Source organism: Oncorhynchus mykiss, chromosome 5 (genome assembly GCF_013265735.2).
Source record: "Oncorhynchus mykiss isolate Arlee chromosome 5, USDA_OmykA_1.1, whole genome shotgun sequence".
NCBI lineage: Eukaryota > Metazoa > Chordata > Actinopteri > Salmoniformes > Salmonidae > Oncorhynchus > Oncorhynchus mykiss.
Genome location: NC_048569.1, coordinates 46,468,014 through 46,483,742, shown reverse-complemented (window position 1 = coordinate 46,483,742; position 15,729 = coordinate 46,468,014). Strand labels below are relative to the sequence as shown.

General features: G+C 43.8%; 1 protein-coding gene across 3 annotated transcripts; it reads left to right on the top strand.

Moving 5' to 3' along the window:
• The first annotated feature begins 3,246 nt into the window (after positions 1-3,246).
• Positions 3,247-15,708, top strand: LOC110523959 (uncharacterized protein KIAA2026). 3 transcript variants are annotated; one of them, XM_021603135.2, is made up of 8 exons: positions 3,247-5,600; positions 6,783-6,983; positions 8,423-10,011; positions 10,183-10,238; positions 10,388-10,486; positions 10,774-10,889; positions 10,992-11,170; positions 11,407-15,708. In XM_021603135.2, exons 1-8 carry the CDS (start codon positions 4,912-4,914, stop codon positions 14,904-14,906), a joined length of 6,429 nt encoding a protein of 2,142 aa, XP_021458810.2. In that variant the 5' UTR covers positions 3,247-4,911; the 3' UTR covers positions 14,907-15,708. The 3 variants fall into 3 exon arrangements, with proteins under 3 accessions (XP_021458810.2, XP_021458811.2, XP_021458809.2); XM_021603136.2 differs by having other exon boundaries at positions 3,248-5,600; positions 10,180-10,238; positions 10,388-10,477; XM_021603134.2 differs by having other exon boundaries at positions 3,248-5,600; positions 10,180-10,238.
• Positions 15,709-15,729: the final 21 nt, after the last annotated feature.

Sequence of the window (15,729 nt, the reverse complement as noted above, 5' to 3'; positions counted from 1 at the left end):
TGCAAAAATCTCTGAAGCTGGAGACTCACATCTCCCTCACTAGCTTTAAGCACCAGCTGTCATAGCAGTTTACAGATCACTGCACATGTACTTAGCCTATCTGTAAACAGCCCATCTACCTACCTCATCCCCATACTGGTATTTATTTATTTATTTTGCTCCTTTGCACCCCAGTATCTCTACATGCACATTCATCTTCTGCCGATCTACCATTCCAGTGTTTAATTGCTATATTGTAATTACTTCGCCACCATGGCCTATTTATTTCCTTAACTTAATTTACCTAATTTGCACTCACTGTATATAGACTTTTTGTTTTCTTTTGTTCTACTGTATTATTGACTGTGTGTTTTGTTTATTCCATGTGTAACTGTGTTGTATGAGTCGAATTGCTATGCTTTATCTTGGACAGGTCGCAGTTGCAAATGAAAACTTGTTCTCAACTAGCCTACCTGGTTAAATAAAGGTGAAATATTATTTTTTTAAACATGATTGTGTTTCTATATCCTGTTCCAAAAGGGTTATTTGGCTGTCCCCATAGGAAAACCCGTTTTGGTTTCAGATAGAACCCTTTTGGGTTCCATGCAATGACGTACATAAATCCTGGATTGCTGATGCTTCTGTATGTATTGGCTTTGAAGGCACCAGTCGGCCATATTGGCACTCCCTAGTAGCAGCAGTCATCCAATTACATGTTTAAAGTATACAATTACATTTATTTAAGTATTTTGTGTTGTAGTGGGGACAGCACCATTAGTACTCTCTAAAAAAAAGGAAAATGTTTTAACATGTTTTTAATTTTTATCTTTATCTCACATAATTTAAAAGTATGAATTAAGGTGTCTGTCATATAACCAACGTGTCAAAAATGAATGTAGACATTAATACATTCATTTCTACAGCATCCAATTATTTATTTATTTTATAATTGAGGAGTATTATGAAGGCTGCGCGGTGGCTTCAATTACAGCGCCCCCTGTCAGTCATCTAGGGTTTATACACATAATTGGTTCCATGTAGAACCCTGTGTTGAAAGTGTTCTACCTGGAACCCAAAAGCGTTCTACATGGAACCAAAAAGGGCTATTTAAATGGTTATCCTATGGGGACAGTCGAAAACCCGTTTTAGGTTCTAGATAGCACCTTCTTTAAAAAAATATTTTAAAAACGTGTACCCATCTGTCTTAGGCGACCGGTCTATTTACATTCGAGCATGGTTGGCTATGGCTTTTGAATGGGCGATGGATAAACGGTAGTCTAATATTCGTCGTGTAGCGGGAATAAACCAGTCATATTAGAAAAGGAGAGACATGCCCTGAAATATGATTATGATTTAGGCCTAAATAATAAAAGTAAAATAAATATGTTAGGCGACATTCTGCTATTTTATCATTAGACCTACGTTTTTATCAGCCTACCATTATTATAATTCCCGTGCACCAATCTTTGCTTGCAATACAATTGATCAACCAATAAAAGCTGTGCATACGCATGGTCTGAGATTTGCGTGGAAATATCCATACTTTCCAGTCAGTTCAGCGGTGATAAGTGGAGGAAGTCAAAGTTGCTGGTCCATTATGATATTCTGAGATAGCAACTTGGCATATATAACAAGGCAGTTAGAAATGCTAATTGGATCACCCCAGTTTCTAATTTGATCGCGATTAATCAGAATAATTCGAGAGTGCTCTTCTCGACCATTGAGGCCTGATAAATCCTACCCCCGCAAACCTATGTTAACTTCACGCCACATATAAATGTGATGAGTTTGCGGCATATTTCAGAGATAAGAAAACAAACATTAGGCTGGGTATCAGTCAACCAAGACCTGATGAGAAAGTTGATGGTATGTGCCGTAGTCTTCCATGCAAAGGCACTATGGATTTATTTTCCCTGGTTGACACAGACATGCTCAGGAAAGTGATATCACAATTGAAGCCTTCTGCGTGCCTTCTCGATACTTTCCTCACCACATTTTTCAAAACAGTTTTTAATTGCATATCTGAAGAAGTGCAAGCTATTGTTAATCACGCCACAGGCATTTTCCCACTGTACTAAAACTGCTATGGTGAAACCCCTTCTGAAGAAAAGTAATCTAGATTATTCCGTTTTTTAGCAATTTTCGGCCAATCTCCAACCTTGCATTCTTAAGCAAAATTCTGGAGAACTTGGTGTTCAAACAGCTAAATGACAGCTTTATTTCTGGAAAAACTCCAATCTGGTTTTCATGCACACCACAGCACAGAGCCTTAGTTAAAGTGCAAAAGTATTTGAGCCAACACAGATGCCAACCTGCTCTCTGTCCTTGTAATCTTAGATTTAAATGCTGCATTCAACACTGTTGACCATGATGTCCTTCAGGACAGACTGTAGAGGTGGGTTGGTCTCTCCTGTTCAGTTCTAAATTGGTTTAGGACCTATTTAACCAGTTGAGAGTTTGTCACCCTTGGTGAACATAACTCAGAGAAAATACATATCATATGTGGAGTTCCACAAGGTTCGATTTTGGGTCTGGTACTGTTCGGTTTATATATGTTACCCCTTGACAGCGTTATCAGAAAACACACCATTGATTTTCACTGCTACGTAAGCGATACACAACTGTACATTTCTGTTTCACGAGAGGATTTTAGCTCCACAAATAAATTTGACTGTATTCTTGATTTAAATACCTGGATGGCTCCCAACTTCCTCCAGCTAAATCAAGACGAGAACAAGGTACTTATTGTTGGAGCCAAAGCAACAGAGAGAATCTTGCCGCACATTTTAATTGACGGACAATAAAGATAAAACACCAGGTAAAAAACCTAGGTGTTATTTTGGATTATGAACAAAATTTCAAATCACACATTAGGAATGTGATTGTGGAGAGGCAGCCTTTAGTTAGTATTCCCCCAGCCTCTGGAATAGCCTGCCAGAGAACCTGAGGGTGGTTGAAACTGTGGACATATTTAAAAGAGATCTCAAAACACATATTTTTTTGCTTTTCCTTAGATAGTTTTTTAGTTGTTCAGTTCTTTTTTAATCATATGTTTGTTGTGTAGTACATATTTAAGCTTTTATTTTCATCGTTTTTTTCCTGTAAAGCACATTGTTCCATTCCATGTCTGAAATGTGCTGTATAAATAAAGCTTTGGTTTGATTTGATAAATACCAAGCTTTGCAGGAAAACTGGCGCACGCAAAGTCTGTATTTTTTTGTGCACACACTTTTGTTAAATGAGGCTCCAGGGTGCATATGTCAACCGCTATGAACTGATGAAGCTTGACTGACCCCACTGAACATTCTAAATTATTGGTCAATTTGCCATCAGCCTCACGTGAATTGCACATGGAAAAACTGACATGCTTTTCCTCTGATTTAAAAAAACAAACTCAGAAAACAATTTTAACAGGATAGGTGAGAAGTGTAGTGAGCATTATCTACCATATTACTCTCCAGTCAAGGGGAGGCAGGTAGCCGAGTGGTTAGAGCGTTGGGCCAGTAACCGGAAGATTGCTGGATCGAATCCCCGAGCTGATAAGGTAGCAATCTGTCGTTCTGAACAATTCGATTAACATTGGCTTTATATTGCCCGATGCAAATAAAAGTAATATCTACGTTATGAAACCCAAATATTTTTTTTTTTTTTTAACCCAAATATAATGTGACACGCGACTACGTCAGGGTGCACCGCACTGAAGAGGTTGCGAAGAAACAACGTTCGGGGAATATTTTGATAGCATAGCCTCTCGACTATAGTGTAACCGAACCGCTAGCTACTTAACTTTGGAGACCGTTTAGTTGACTGAGATAGCAAAATCGCTACAATTATTAAGCTACTTTGTCATTAGCTAGTTTAAATTTGTTTGAGAAATGTTCAAGTTCATTTACATGAATCGTTAGCTAACCCACTAATGTGGGCTAGCTACCAGCTACATAGCAAGCTTTATCTTGCCGAATCGCTCTTATCTTTCTTACTAAGCTTGTTTCGTTGGCTCATCATAGCAATGATTCATTGCTGTGTTGCCTAACTTTCCTGTAAATCACAGTATTTTCCCTACTAACGCTGCTGCGGACAGTACAGACGCAGGCCTTTGATTGGAAACAATGAGCTCGGATAGAGGAGACAGCCAACGACGGCTAGCTAACAATTTGGCTACTACTGTAGTAGCTTGTATTGGAGGCGAACTGAAGTCGCAGATTGTTGGGGTAGCTACTGTAATGGCCTTGTAAGTTAAGATATATTTCTCCATTCTGTAGACTACCGGTCCCATCATAACGTACCAAACTAAGAAAAGACCAATAGCTAGCTAACGTTAGCAAATGTTGAAATACACCACTTTGTTTAGCTATTATGTTAACTGCTTGCTTGCTGTCAGCCTTACCGGTTAGCCAGTGAACTTGGCTACTGTTAATCGTTTGCTAGATAGTTTGTGGTGGATCGGTTAACTAAATAAACCCCACATAACTAACATTATTCGTTCATTTAGTTATCAAATTAACGCCAACACAACATTTCTCAGAATGTCCCGTTAACCAACTAGTAGCTAGCTAGCACTAGCCAAGGCATGTTGGCTAGCTACAGTATCCAGCTGGTCGCTAGCTTACTGGCAGCTACGTTAGCTGACTTGAAGTTAGTTACCACTGATACTGTATTGTCAACTCTATTGCACTTGCCGGTGAATGTTTTTAAGAGTCAAACAAGGAAGGACTAGCTCGCCAAGTTATGTATGTGACCCTAATGTAATTGCCAGGAGATAATATCCACTACCAATTGTGCGAGCTGCTTTTCAAAGATGGCAACAAAGCGTACTAACGTTATGCTACTGCTGCGGTCAGCTAGCTAGCAAGGTTACCCAATAAAAGTGGGACAGTTTTAGTCAGTTGGTTAGCTAGCTACGCCCTATTGAAATACAGGGCTGCCAGCAACATGAAAGTGCAAACTGATACCTGCAACCCATCCAAGGTTCCACAAAACGACATGTCAGACAAAAGGGACAGCCACCACAGTCATTTTTTTTCTCTCAACCAAGACTGTCGGAGTGAACTGTGTTCAGGGTCTCAGCAGCAGAAAGTTCACCTTGTATCATCAGACTCAAAGTGGCACAGCACTCAATGCAGCAGGCTAGTCACCGAAGGACTCAGCAACGGAACCTCCCTGGAGAATGTAAATGTTCTTTCCCACGGTAGTTCTACCAATGATTTTGCACTAAGACATGGGGTGCCTGAAATCTCAAACGACCTGTCATTACCTGAGGTCTACATACCTACCACAGTTAGAGTTGAAGAAGACCTTAGCTATGAGTTACAGCAGGCCTATAGGATATTTCACGGGTTTCTCCTGGAAAAGCACAAAGGCATTACGACTCCATTCTTGCACCCCATCGGCTTCAAGGACCACACTGACAGGGCCGAGGGTCAACTTAAGCAGTCCATGTGTTTCAGAAGGATGGAGGAGAAGTTTGTTAGCCGGGAGTATGAAACCATCACAGAGTTTGTGGCAGACTTCAGGCTGATGTTAGAGAACTGCTACAGGCACCATGGTGTCGACCACTGGATTTCTAAACAGGCGCAGAAATTGGAGATTATGCTTGAGCAGAAATTGACACTGCTGTCAAGGTAAGAAAGTGCTAGCCTTGCATACATACACTACCGTTCAAAAGTTTGGGGTCACTTAGAAATGCCCTTTTTAAGAAACACTTTTTTTTTGTCCATTAAAATAACATCAAATTGATCAGAAATACAGTGTAGACATTTAATTTTTATTTTACCTTTATTTAACTAGGCAAGTCAGTTAAGAACAAATTCTTATTTTCAATGATGGCCTAGGAACAGTGACTGACAGATTTGTACCTTGTCAGCTCGGGGATTTGAACTTGCAACATTTCAGTTACTAGTCCAACACTCTAACCACTAGGCTACGCTATTGTAGCTGGAAACGGCAGATTTCTTATGGAAAATCTACATAGGCGTACAGAGGCCCATTATCAGCAACCACTCCTGTTTCTAATGATCAATTAGCCTTTTAAAACGATAAACTTTGATTAGCTAACACAACGTTAGCTAATCAAAGTTTATCGTTTTAAAAGGCTAATTGATCATTAGAAAACTCTTTATCAATTATGTTAGCACAGCTGAAAACTGTTGTTCTGATTAAATAATCAATAAAACTGGCCTTCTTTAGACTAGTTGAGTATCTGGAGCATCAGCATTTGTGGGTTTGATTACAGGGTCATTCCCACTGGGAATGTGATGAAATAAGTCAAAGCTTAAATAAATCATTCCCTCTACTATTATTCTTGACATTTCACATTCTTAAAATAAAGTGGTGATCCTAACTGACCTAAATCAGGGAATCTTTTCTAGGATTAAACGTCAGGAATTGTGAAAAATTGAGTTTAAATGTATTTGGTTAAGGTGTATGTATACTTCTGACTTCAACTGTAGATATTCCATAAAAAGTTTCCAGCTAGAATAGTCATTGACAACATTAACAATGTCTACACTGCATTTCTGATCAATTTGATGTTATTTTAATGGACAAAAAATGTGCTTTTCTTTTAAAAAAAAAAGGACATTTGAAAGTGACCCCAAACTTTTGGAAAATGGTGTACATTCATTACAAAGCCTAAATATTGTACATAGGCTACATTCATTCACACTTAACACACATTCAATGATATTGATTTGCTGCTATAGTAGTAACAAAAAAACAACAGTTATTTTATTACATATTTTAACCTTTGACATCAGTAGTGTTTGTTTGATCCATGACCTGTTTGTATCAACCTGCCCAACCAGGACGCTGCGAGAGAAGACCACTCTGGCGGTGACCTCCAAGGGTCGTTTCGGGACAGAGGATGAGAGGGGGCCTGTGGGCACCTCAACCAGACGGAGGTCCGTGCCTCGCAGCCTGGCAACTATAACAGTGGGGGGAAATGAGTCCATCATGATCCAGGCACTCAGGCTGGAGGAGCAGCAGAAAGCCAAGGAAGAGAAGAGGTTAGATATGGATGAAATGTAATGCTCCAGTGCCCGAGGCTAAGGCCTGGCCAGGCAGATGTTGGGTTTTCTATGTCCCGATTCCCTCCACGGTCAAAATAAAAACAAACAAATTCCATAGACTACTTAATCCAATGACACTATACATACAGGATTACAAAAACAAGTTTTATTATATTTCATTCTAATTCCGTGTATGACTATATCAAAGATGCGGCTGTGATTGTTAGACTCAGTTTTTAGTAGTTCCATTTGATTTCAAAAACTTTGACCACACTCCTTCCATACATATTAGCCCATGGTAGAAGTGTACATTTTTGGACCTGAATGCCAAAACATTCAGGAGATTGAGGTGCTCAAAGTGGATCCATTTGGCATATCCTAACATTGAGACATCCATGTCTTCATCACTGGGAAATATAAACGGTTGAGTTTGGTGTCATTTAAAAGCTTACAAACACGGATGCCAGATTATTTGATAATTTCTTGAAAAGTCAACTTTAATTTTCACATGTTGTAATTTAGACCCTATTTTGAGACTGCATACTGGTGAATGCAGGGTGGGTGTCATTTCAACCATAGAAATATAATGGGCATATCCCTTCAGACCACTGCAATTTAGCTGGTACATAATTTACATTTTAATTGAATTAACATTTTTAAAGTCCAATTAGTACCACAAAGATGGCTGCCGGTCCACCCACTATCAAATGTCAACTTAAATGGTAGAAGTGGTCAGAAAGTAGCTTTTTATCGCGCCCAGGCTGTGTCGTAACCGGCCGCGACCGGGAGGTCCTTGGGGCAACGCACAATTGGCCTAGCGTTGTCTGAGTTAGGGAGGGTTTGGCCGGTAGGGATATCCTTGTCTCATCGTGCACCAGCGACTCCTGTGGCGGGCCGGGCGCAGTGCGCGCTAGCCAAGGTTGCCAGGTGCACGGTGTTTCCTCCGACACATTGGTGCGGCAGGCTTCCGGGTTGGATGCGCGCTGTGTTAAGAAGCTGTGCGACTTGGTTGGGTTGTGTATCGGAGGATGCATGACTTTCAACCTTCGTCTCTCCCGAACCCGTACGGGAGTTGTAGCGATGAGACAAGATAGTAGCTACTAAACAAATGGATACCATGAAATTGGGGAGAAAAAGGGGTAAAATTAAAAATAAATAAAAAGAAAGTAGCTTTTTGGACCTGAATGCCAAAACATTTAGGAGATACAGGTGCTCAAAGTTGGCCCATTTTGCATATCCTACTATGAAACATCTGTCTTCACTGGAAAAAATACAAGGTTGAGTTTGATATCATTTCAAAGCTTACGAACAGGGTTGTCAAACTATTGTACAGAATGTTTTGTTCAAATCAAAAGTGGTGCAGTCAGAAAGTGATTGAAATCAAATGGAATGACCCATATCTGCTTCATCAACTCATCCTTAATTTCTGATTTTAGGCAGCGGGAGCTGGAGAAGAAGGAGGCGGAGGAAAACTCAGCCAAGGAAGTAGAGGAGTGGGAGCGCAGTCTTCTCTCCCAGGTGGCCCAGAATCCCGTGAAAACCTTGTGGGAACTCCCTGCCATCGGCCACTTCCTCTGCCTGGCCCAGGCAGCTCTCAACCTCCCAGAGATAGTGTTCTTTGAGCTGGAGCGGTGTCTTCTCATGCCTCGCTGCAGCGTCTTCCTCTCCAAGATCATGAGTTCACTTCTCTGCCAGCCCCAGAGGAGAGGGATGCTCCACCGCCGCCCAGCCCTCACATACCGCCGCTGGGAGTCCGAGCTGCGTCAGAGGGTGCAGGGCTGGTACTATGCTATGGGTACAGCGGAGGATCAGGGCTGGATGGCTGAGCAGCTCGGCCTCTCCCATCAGTTCTTCAGGACGACCGGGGAGGTTAGTCCCCTGGAGGAGAACCCCTTCCATCTCTTACCCTTCATTCAGCGTGTGTGGCTGCTCAAAGGCCTGTGTGACAATGTGTATGAGACCCAGAAGGATGTGCAGGACGCTGTGCTGGGCCAGCCCATCCACGAGTGCCGCGAGTCCATCCTGGGCTATGACGGGAATGAGAACGCCTATATCCACTTCCCGCATTTCTGCGGGGCGGACCTGCGTATCTACTGCCAGAGTGCCAGCATGCCCCCGGACTTCCCCTTTCCAGCTGTCTGGGTCAGGCGGGTGGAGCCTGATGAGGGAATATCAGAGGACTCGGACGAGCAGAAGGACTCTGAGCATCTGGTTTCCATGGAGACAGAGGACTATGAGGAGAAGCCTGGTTCTGACAGAATGAGTGGTAGGATTAAAGGGGAGAATGGGGGCACAAGCAGGGGTGGGCAGTTTCACACGTGGGGAATGGAGGAGGATGAGGACTCTTCTGTTTCTGTAGAGGATGGTGATAAGGAGGACTATAAGCCTAAACAGAACAGACACACTGGCTCTTCTACTCCCTCCTCACATATCAAGGACTTTGTGGGCAGAGGGTGTGTGAAGAAAAAGCCACAGGAAGTGGAATATAGGCCTGATAGACTCCAGGTGAAACAGGAAGAGGGGTCGGACTCATCCTCCTCTGGGTCATCCTCAGAGTCATGTGAGACGCGTCTCAGTGTGGGGGAACACAGCTATACGGGCAAGTTCCCTGCTCTCCCTGGTGAGATAACAGGTAGGCCTAGTGTGGCTGTACCAATGAGACAGACTGATGTTAAAGTCGACGGGGACAAACTCACTGAGGGGCTGAGGCCATGTCCAAGATGTGTCTCCAGAATGGGGGCAAAGTCAGAGGACAATCATCGCTGCCGTTGTGCCAAGAACAAGGCATCAACAACCTCAGCTTCTGGGGCTGGCCACACCCGCAAGATGAACTTGACAGAGGATAACATGGACAGGATTCGGGCCAAGAAAAAGAAAAGGAAAAAAAAGAGGGAGGTACGTGCAGCAGGTGGACAGCGCAGACCAGACAGGACCCGACTCTGCAAGGCCAAGGCAGCTAAATCCACCCTCCAGAGAGCTGCTACCAACATCAAGAAAAAGGACAAGAGAAAAAAACGCAAAATGGGTGGGTAAAATAACTTTCTGCTTTGCACATTACTCCTGCCTTCCTACATCAAGCTTTTGCAGTTGTTTGGCCAAATGATGTAAAAACCCGACTGTTTGTTTAAAATGAATTCAAATGCTTTGGCTGATTGATGTCTTAATTACTCAGTAAAATAATATTCTTTCTCAGCAGGAAAAAAGCTGTCTTCAAAGAAGAAACCTCAACTCCCAGTTGAACACGGATTTAGGGTAAGCCCCACAGTTTTTCACAAGTGTTTGTTGTTGTATTGTTTCAATGCAAAATACGGAATAGGAATGAATATGCTATTTGAATCCATGCATGCTGATTTGTCTTTCTCCTTCCCTTCCCCATCTGCCTCTCTACGCTCTTAATCCAGTTGGTGTGCACCAGTCTAGAGGAGCTGAGGGAACTCATCAGCAGGACAGAGGATGAGCTGGATGAGCTGGAGAGCACCAAAAAGAGATCTGTTAGTAAAGTAATAAAAAAAAAAAATAATTGTATTTTGGTTTGACTATACCGTGTCAAAAAAGCATTATATACAGAAACAACTTTTACACACGGTATGGGTGGATTACATCGATACAATGTAAAAAAATAATAATAATAAAAAATGAACGATGGAGGGAACACATTTCTATAGCTTGTCTACTATGGGAGTATACGGCATCGATAATAAGAGGGGGAATACGAACTACAGTGGTTAATGCTTTCAAGCATGGGGTTTGTTTATTCTTGACGTCATGTGTTTTAATGGTTTTACAGGAAAGGTGGTATTTCAGGAGAGAAGCCGTGAAAGACCTGCACATCACTCTCATAAGGCTGCTCAACGAGCTCTCCCCATGGGAACCCAAACTGGTCAAGGCTTTCCATAGGAACAGGTAAGGCACTTGCCTGAAGGCAGTTATATTAACCTAAAAGCTGTGTCCGGCAAAAACACATAACTGTCTCCCCGATGCCTGTTATGTCATCTGTCCCCACAGGCTACGTTTAAAAAAGGATTATGATGACTTCAAAAAGCACCCCGACTGTGACAACTTTGTCAGAGAGGAGTGGGTGGCAGAGGATGTGGACAGAAGCACAGGTGACGACACTAGGCTGACTGAAGAGGAGGAACTGCAACAGCAGGACCAGACATTTCAGAGAATTCTGTGGACAGGAGGTAAATTGTGCTTTATTTGTTGCTACAACTGAATAATAAATCACAGGAGCAGCATATACTAAGGAGGTAGTGTGTTTAACCTGCACCCTCTTGGTTAGGTCGTTATTGTAGTAGAGAATGTGTTCTTAATCATTTATCTAGTTAAATGTTAAATATGCATTGAAACCACATAATAAAAATTGTCAGGGCATTTTAGAATTAATACGTTGTACTTTTGTTGTTGTTGTTTTTTGCAGAGGACTCAGTGCAGCTTAGAGCAGAGGCATTGAGAGGCAGCTTCACCGTGGTAACCAGACAAGAGATGTTGACCTTGAATGAGCATAGACCTTCCACTCGGGGCTTGAAGCGCCTGCACAGCGGTATAGACGAGGACCCAAGTCCCATTAAGAGAGGCAGGATTGGCAGTAACGAGATGACAACTTCTCCTGAAGGATCAGAAATGGAAAACCGACCCAGGGAAACAAATCCAGCAGCACAGCGGGCTGGAGAGACAAGCCCAGTTGTAACACCTATGGCTGGTTTCCAAAGGGCCTACAAGCCTGTTCAACTACATACCCTGCTGGCTAAGAGTGTAGGGAATAAAGTGACCTTAATTCATCATCAGCCTGGTACAGGTGTTATCCGCCATGTTGGTCAGGCACAAAGCAAGGACTGTGCTTCTTCCATGCAAGCTACCAAACTTCAACCGTCTTTACCACAAAGCTCTCGATACCTACCACGACCAACAACACCAACATCTAAAAACTCACAGACGGTCCATACCACGCCCATACCAAAGAGCCCCATACAGGTTGTATACAAGATACCTGAGGGCATGGGTCTGGTCAGGAAAGATGGGAGCCCTGTGAAAATCGAAGTACAGCCAATCCTGGACCAGAAAACAGGGAATAAGATAATGCAACGAGTGGTCATCCTGCCATCGAACATGCTCATTCAAAAGTCGGAGGATAAAAGTCTGCCCCAGCAACTAAGGACTCTCCAGGTCCCAGCCTTTAAAGATTCCACTCCACTGTCACAAAGCTCTGGGTTCACCATGCCTCAACATCATGACAACCGGATCCTAACTCCCTCAACTACCATCTCTCCTAGGTTGCAGACATCTCTAACTCCAGGTTACAAGATTGTCCAACTCCCTGGTTGCAAAGCAAGTAGCACTACCCAAAATGTTATACCAAATAGATCCAACCCCGTCAGTGCGGCATCTACTGATCCAAGCAAACCTCCGGACCGTAAACAAGAGCTGAAGACTGTGTGCATCAGGGACTCGCAGTCCATTCTAGTCACCACTAGGGGGGGCAACACTGGCGTTGTCAAGGTGCAGTCATCTGACCAGAGTAGACCTGGTTCGATACCTGCCAGCCCTGTCATCACCATCTCTCCACAGTTCAAAGCCTTCCTCGTGTCCAAGACTTTTCCACCTGCTGCCACTACAGTCCCTGTGGTCACCAGCTCACCTGTAGCCCAGTCGCGATCAGGACCTTCACTGTTACGGTCTTCAACTGTCACAAGTTCAACAACTACACGCCAGTCTCCGATCACTGCTGTCATTCCAATGGCCACAAGTCAGACCGCGGGTTCTGATGTTAACGTTGCTGTAAACCAGGGCTGCACTGTTTCTTCTACACTTGCTGTTAACACACAGCTACTTAAAAGCATTGTCACTGTACCTGGTAAACCAGCAGGTGCCACCCAGACGTCTCTGGTCCAGTGTGTCAACAAACCTGTTCTGAAAAGGGTAGGTCTAGATGAAAAGGGTAGGTCCCCCCCATTCACAAAGTTCATCCTGGTCTCTCCCTCCTCAAACATCACGTCTGTGGCTGCAACCAAAGTCACTTCCACCACGGCTCCCTCTGCTCTTCCAGGTCAAAGTTTCATGTTTATCAGCCAATCACCATCTACAGGTAATCCAAAACCGGCATCATCCGTGTCTGGACCCACCACACAATCGATACCCACTGAAGCAATGAAGATCGGACTCAACCTCGGTCAAGCTATTGGTAGCGCTAACTTCAGAGCTTTGAATAAGGTCCAGAGCATCAATCTGCTTCCAGGTTCTCAGATAAGGCTACCACAGCAGGCAAACCTTTGCAGGCCAGTTAGTGCACTCGCACAATCTACTTTAAAAAAAACATTTGTATCCGCCTCAAAGTCGGGCCTTCTTGCAACCCCATCGTCTCATATTGTCACTAGCACTGCACATTTGCCGTCCTCCACACTGCTGACTGGATCTCAACTACAAGTCATCCCTTCATCCTCTGTGATCCCCAATCTAATCAAGGTAGCTGGGCAGCCAGGGCCTTCTATAATCAGAGGTTTGATCTCCAGCAACACACCAGTGTCAGTCACTACACCGCTAAGCCCTGTCAAAACATCCCTCCTCACATCACCGGCGCAGGTTTCTCAGTCTCAGAACTCTGTCGGTGTCGCCACACCTGCTCAGATGCTAAACACTCCACAGTCTCCAACTGCCCCTATATCCACTCAGCAGTCCTCTCCAGTACAGCCAGCTGGTAATACCAATCCTGTCTCCAGCACCATCACCACTTTGCAACAAAAGATTGTCATCAACACCACTGCTACTCTTGCAGGCGGCACGCAGATTCTCCTCAACAACACCCGTTTTGTTGTTCCTCCTCAAGGCCTTGGGCCTGGCCAGCATGTCCTCATAATCTCCAGCCCTGCCGTGCCTGTGGCAGCTCCTAGTCCCAGGGGAGCGATCCCAGCCACCGGTGTACCACAAGGGCCAATGTTACCTGGGCTAGCCCTACCTGCACAAAGCCCCAGAATGGCCAGACCACCTGGGACACACCAGCCTCAACAAGCAGCACTTAGATCCCCAACCCTGGCAGCACCATCCACTGTGAAAGTTGGACCCTCTATCCCTGTTTCTTTCACTGTCCCTCGCCAGATGGTGGCTGTTCGAGCCTCACTATCGCCCACCAGCACCACCACCAACAGTTCTCCACAAGTTTCACACTGGCTCCCTGCTCCGGCCACCATACACACTCATGTGGTTGCAGCTCCACATTTAACTCAACCTGAAGGGATGGGCGGCTTCTCACTCTCTTCCCTGCCAGGAAGTCCCAGCGCAGCTCAAATGGCAGGAGTTGCACAGAGCCCATCAAAACAGCTCCCTTTGCACACAGCACTTGGTGTCAACACACCACTCAAAGCACAGCAGCTAATGTCATTCATGCAACCTATGGGAGTGGTCTCCAGGTCCAGGACACAGGTGCTGCCGGCGGTAGCTGTTCCCCCAATAGGGAGCACTGTCTCCAGGATGCAGACTCTACCCGTGGCAACCATACCATCCATCGGGAGTGCTTTCAGTAGCAAACAGGCGTCTCCTGTGGCAACTGTGTCTCCATCCAACTGCACTATAATCATGACACCAGCACAACCTATCAGGACGGTAATGTCGGCAGAGACTATCCGCATGCCCACTGTTTTATCCAATCCTCAGCAGCAGCAAATACTGGGCCTGGGCAAGCCCCCTTTGCAGCCTTTACAGGCACCTGCATCAGCAGTACAAACAACCAGCCCCACCACCAAGCTACTAGTGAGTCCTGATTGTGCCGTTTTAAATTTGGCTAGAGGCCCTACCACCATCACAGGCCTGCCAGAGATGGCTAACAAGTCTTTGGCTGCGTTGGTTGTTACTCCTAACCCCCCTGGGAGAGTGCCGTTGCCTAGCGCAAATACTGCCAATCCCTTAATGCCTACACAGGCTGAGTGAAGTAGACCTATCAAATGAAAGACAGATTGAAAGCCAGTACCAGTGTGATGTGATGAAGCAGACACATATTCCAGATAACTTTGTGTTCTGGATTGCTTTAGAACATTCTAGAAGGTTTTTGGTAGAAGGTGGTTGGTTGAGCTGCATTTTTACTTTGCATATCTGAGTGTGTTTTAAGCGATGCTAGATAAACTTTATAGTTGACTCAGTTTGCTCAAGAAATGTAGGTGGAAATGTATTTGTGATGGTTTTCTATTTTTTTAAGCTAACAGCATTTTGGGGGTTGCCTTCTCACAAAGTTTAAATGTGAATTTGGACATTTTTAGTTTTTTAAAAACCTTTTCAAGGCCAGTAATACATATGTTGTAAATTGCTAGGATTGCAGGGTAGAGTGACGGTAATACTTTTCAATTGACATTGAATATAATTCTGAAATTATATCCATTTTAATTCCTTAGATTTGGAACAGCACTTGTTTTATTCTGTCTACCAGACTTTTAGGACTTTCCCTCAGACCTAATGTAGTATGTTCTTCAGATGTGTGTTGCCTATTCAAGAGGCAGGTCAGTGTCCAAATGTAATTACATTGGTTCTCTTCCATTTCCAGCAACTATTTGGGACAAAATAGCATTTTACATGATTGAAGTGCAACTTCTAAATGATTTGTCGAAGCCCATATAAAACATTTTGGAAGTTATATTTATTTATTTTTCCTATCATAGATTTCTCAAAATATTTAGCGGGTACATTGTCATTGGATAACTGTGGACATTTCTGCATGGAAATAAATGGTGCGACTGTCCTCCATAAGAGTTTTGTGGCG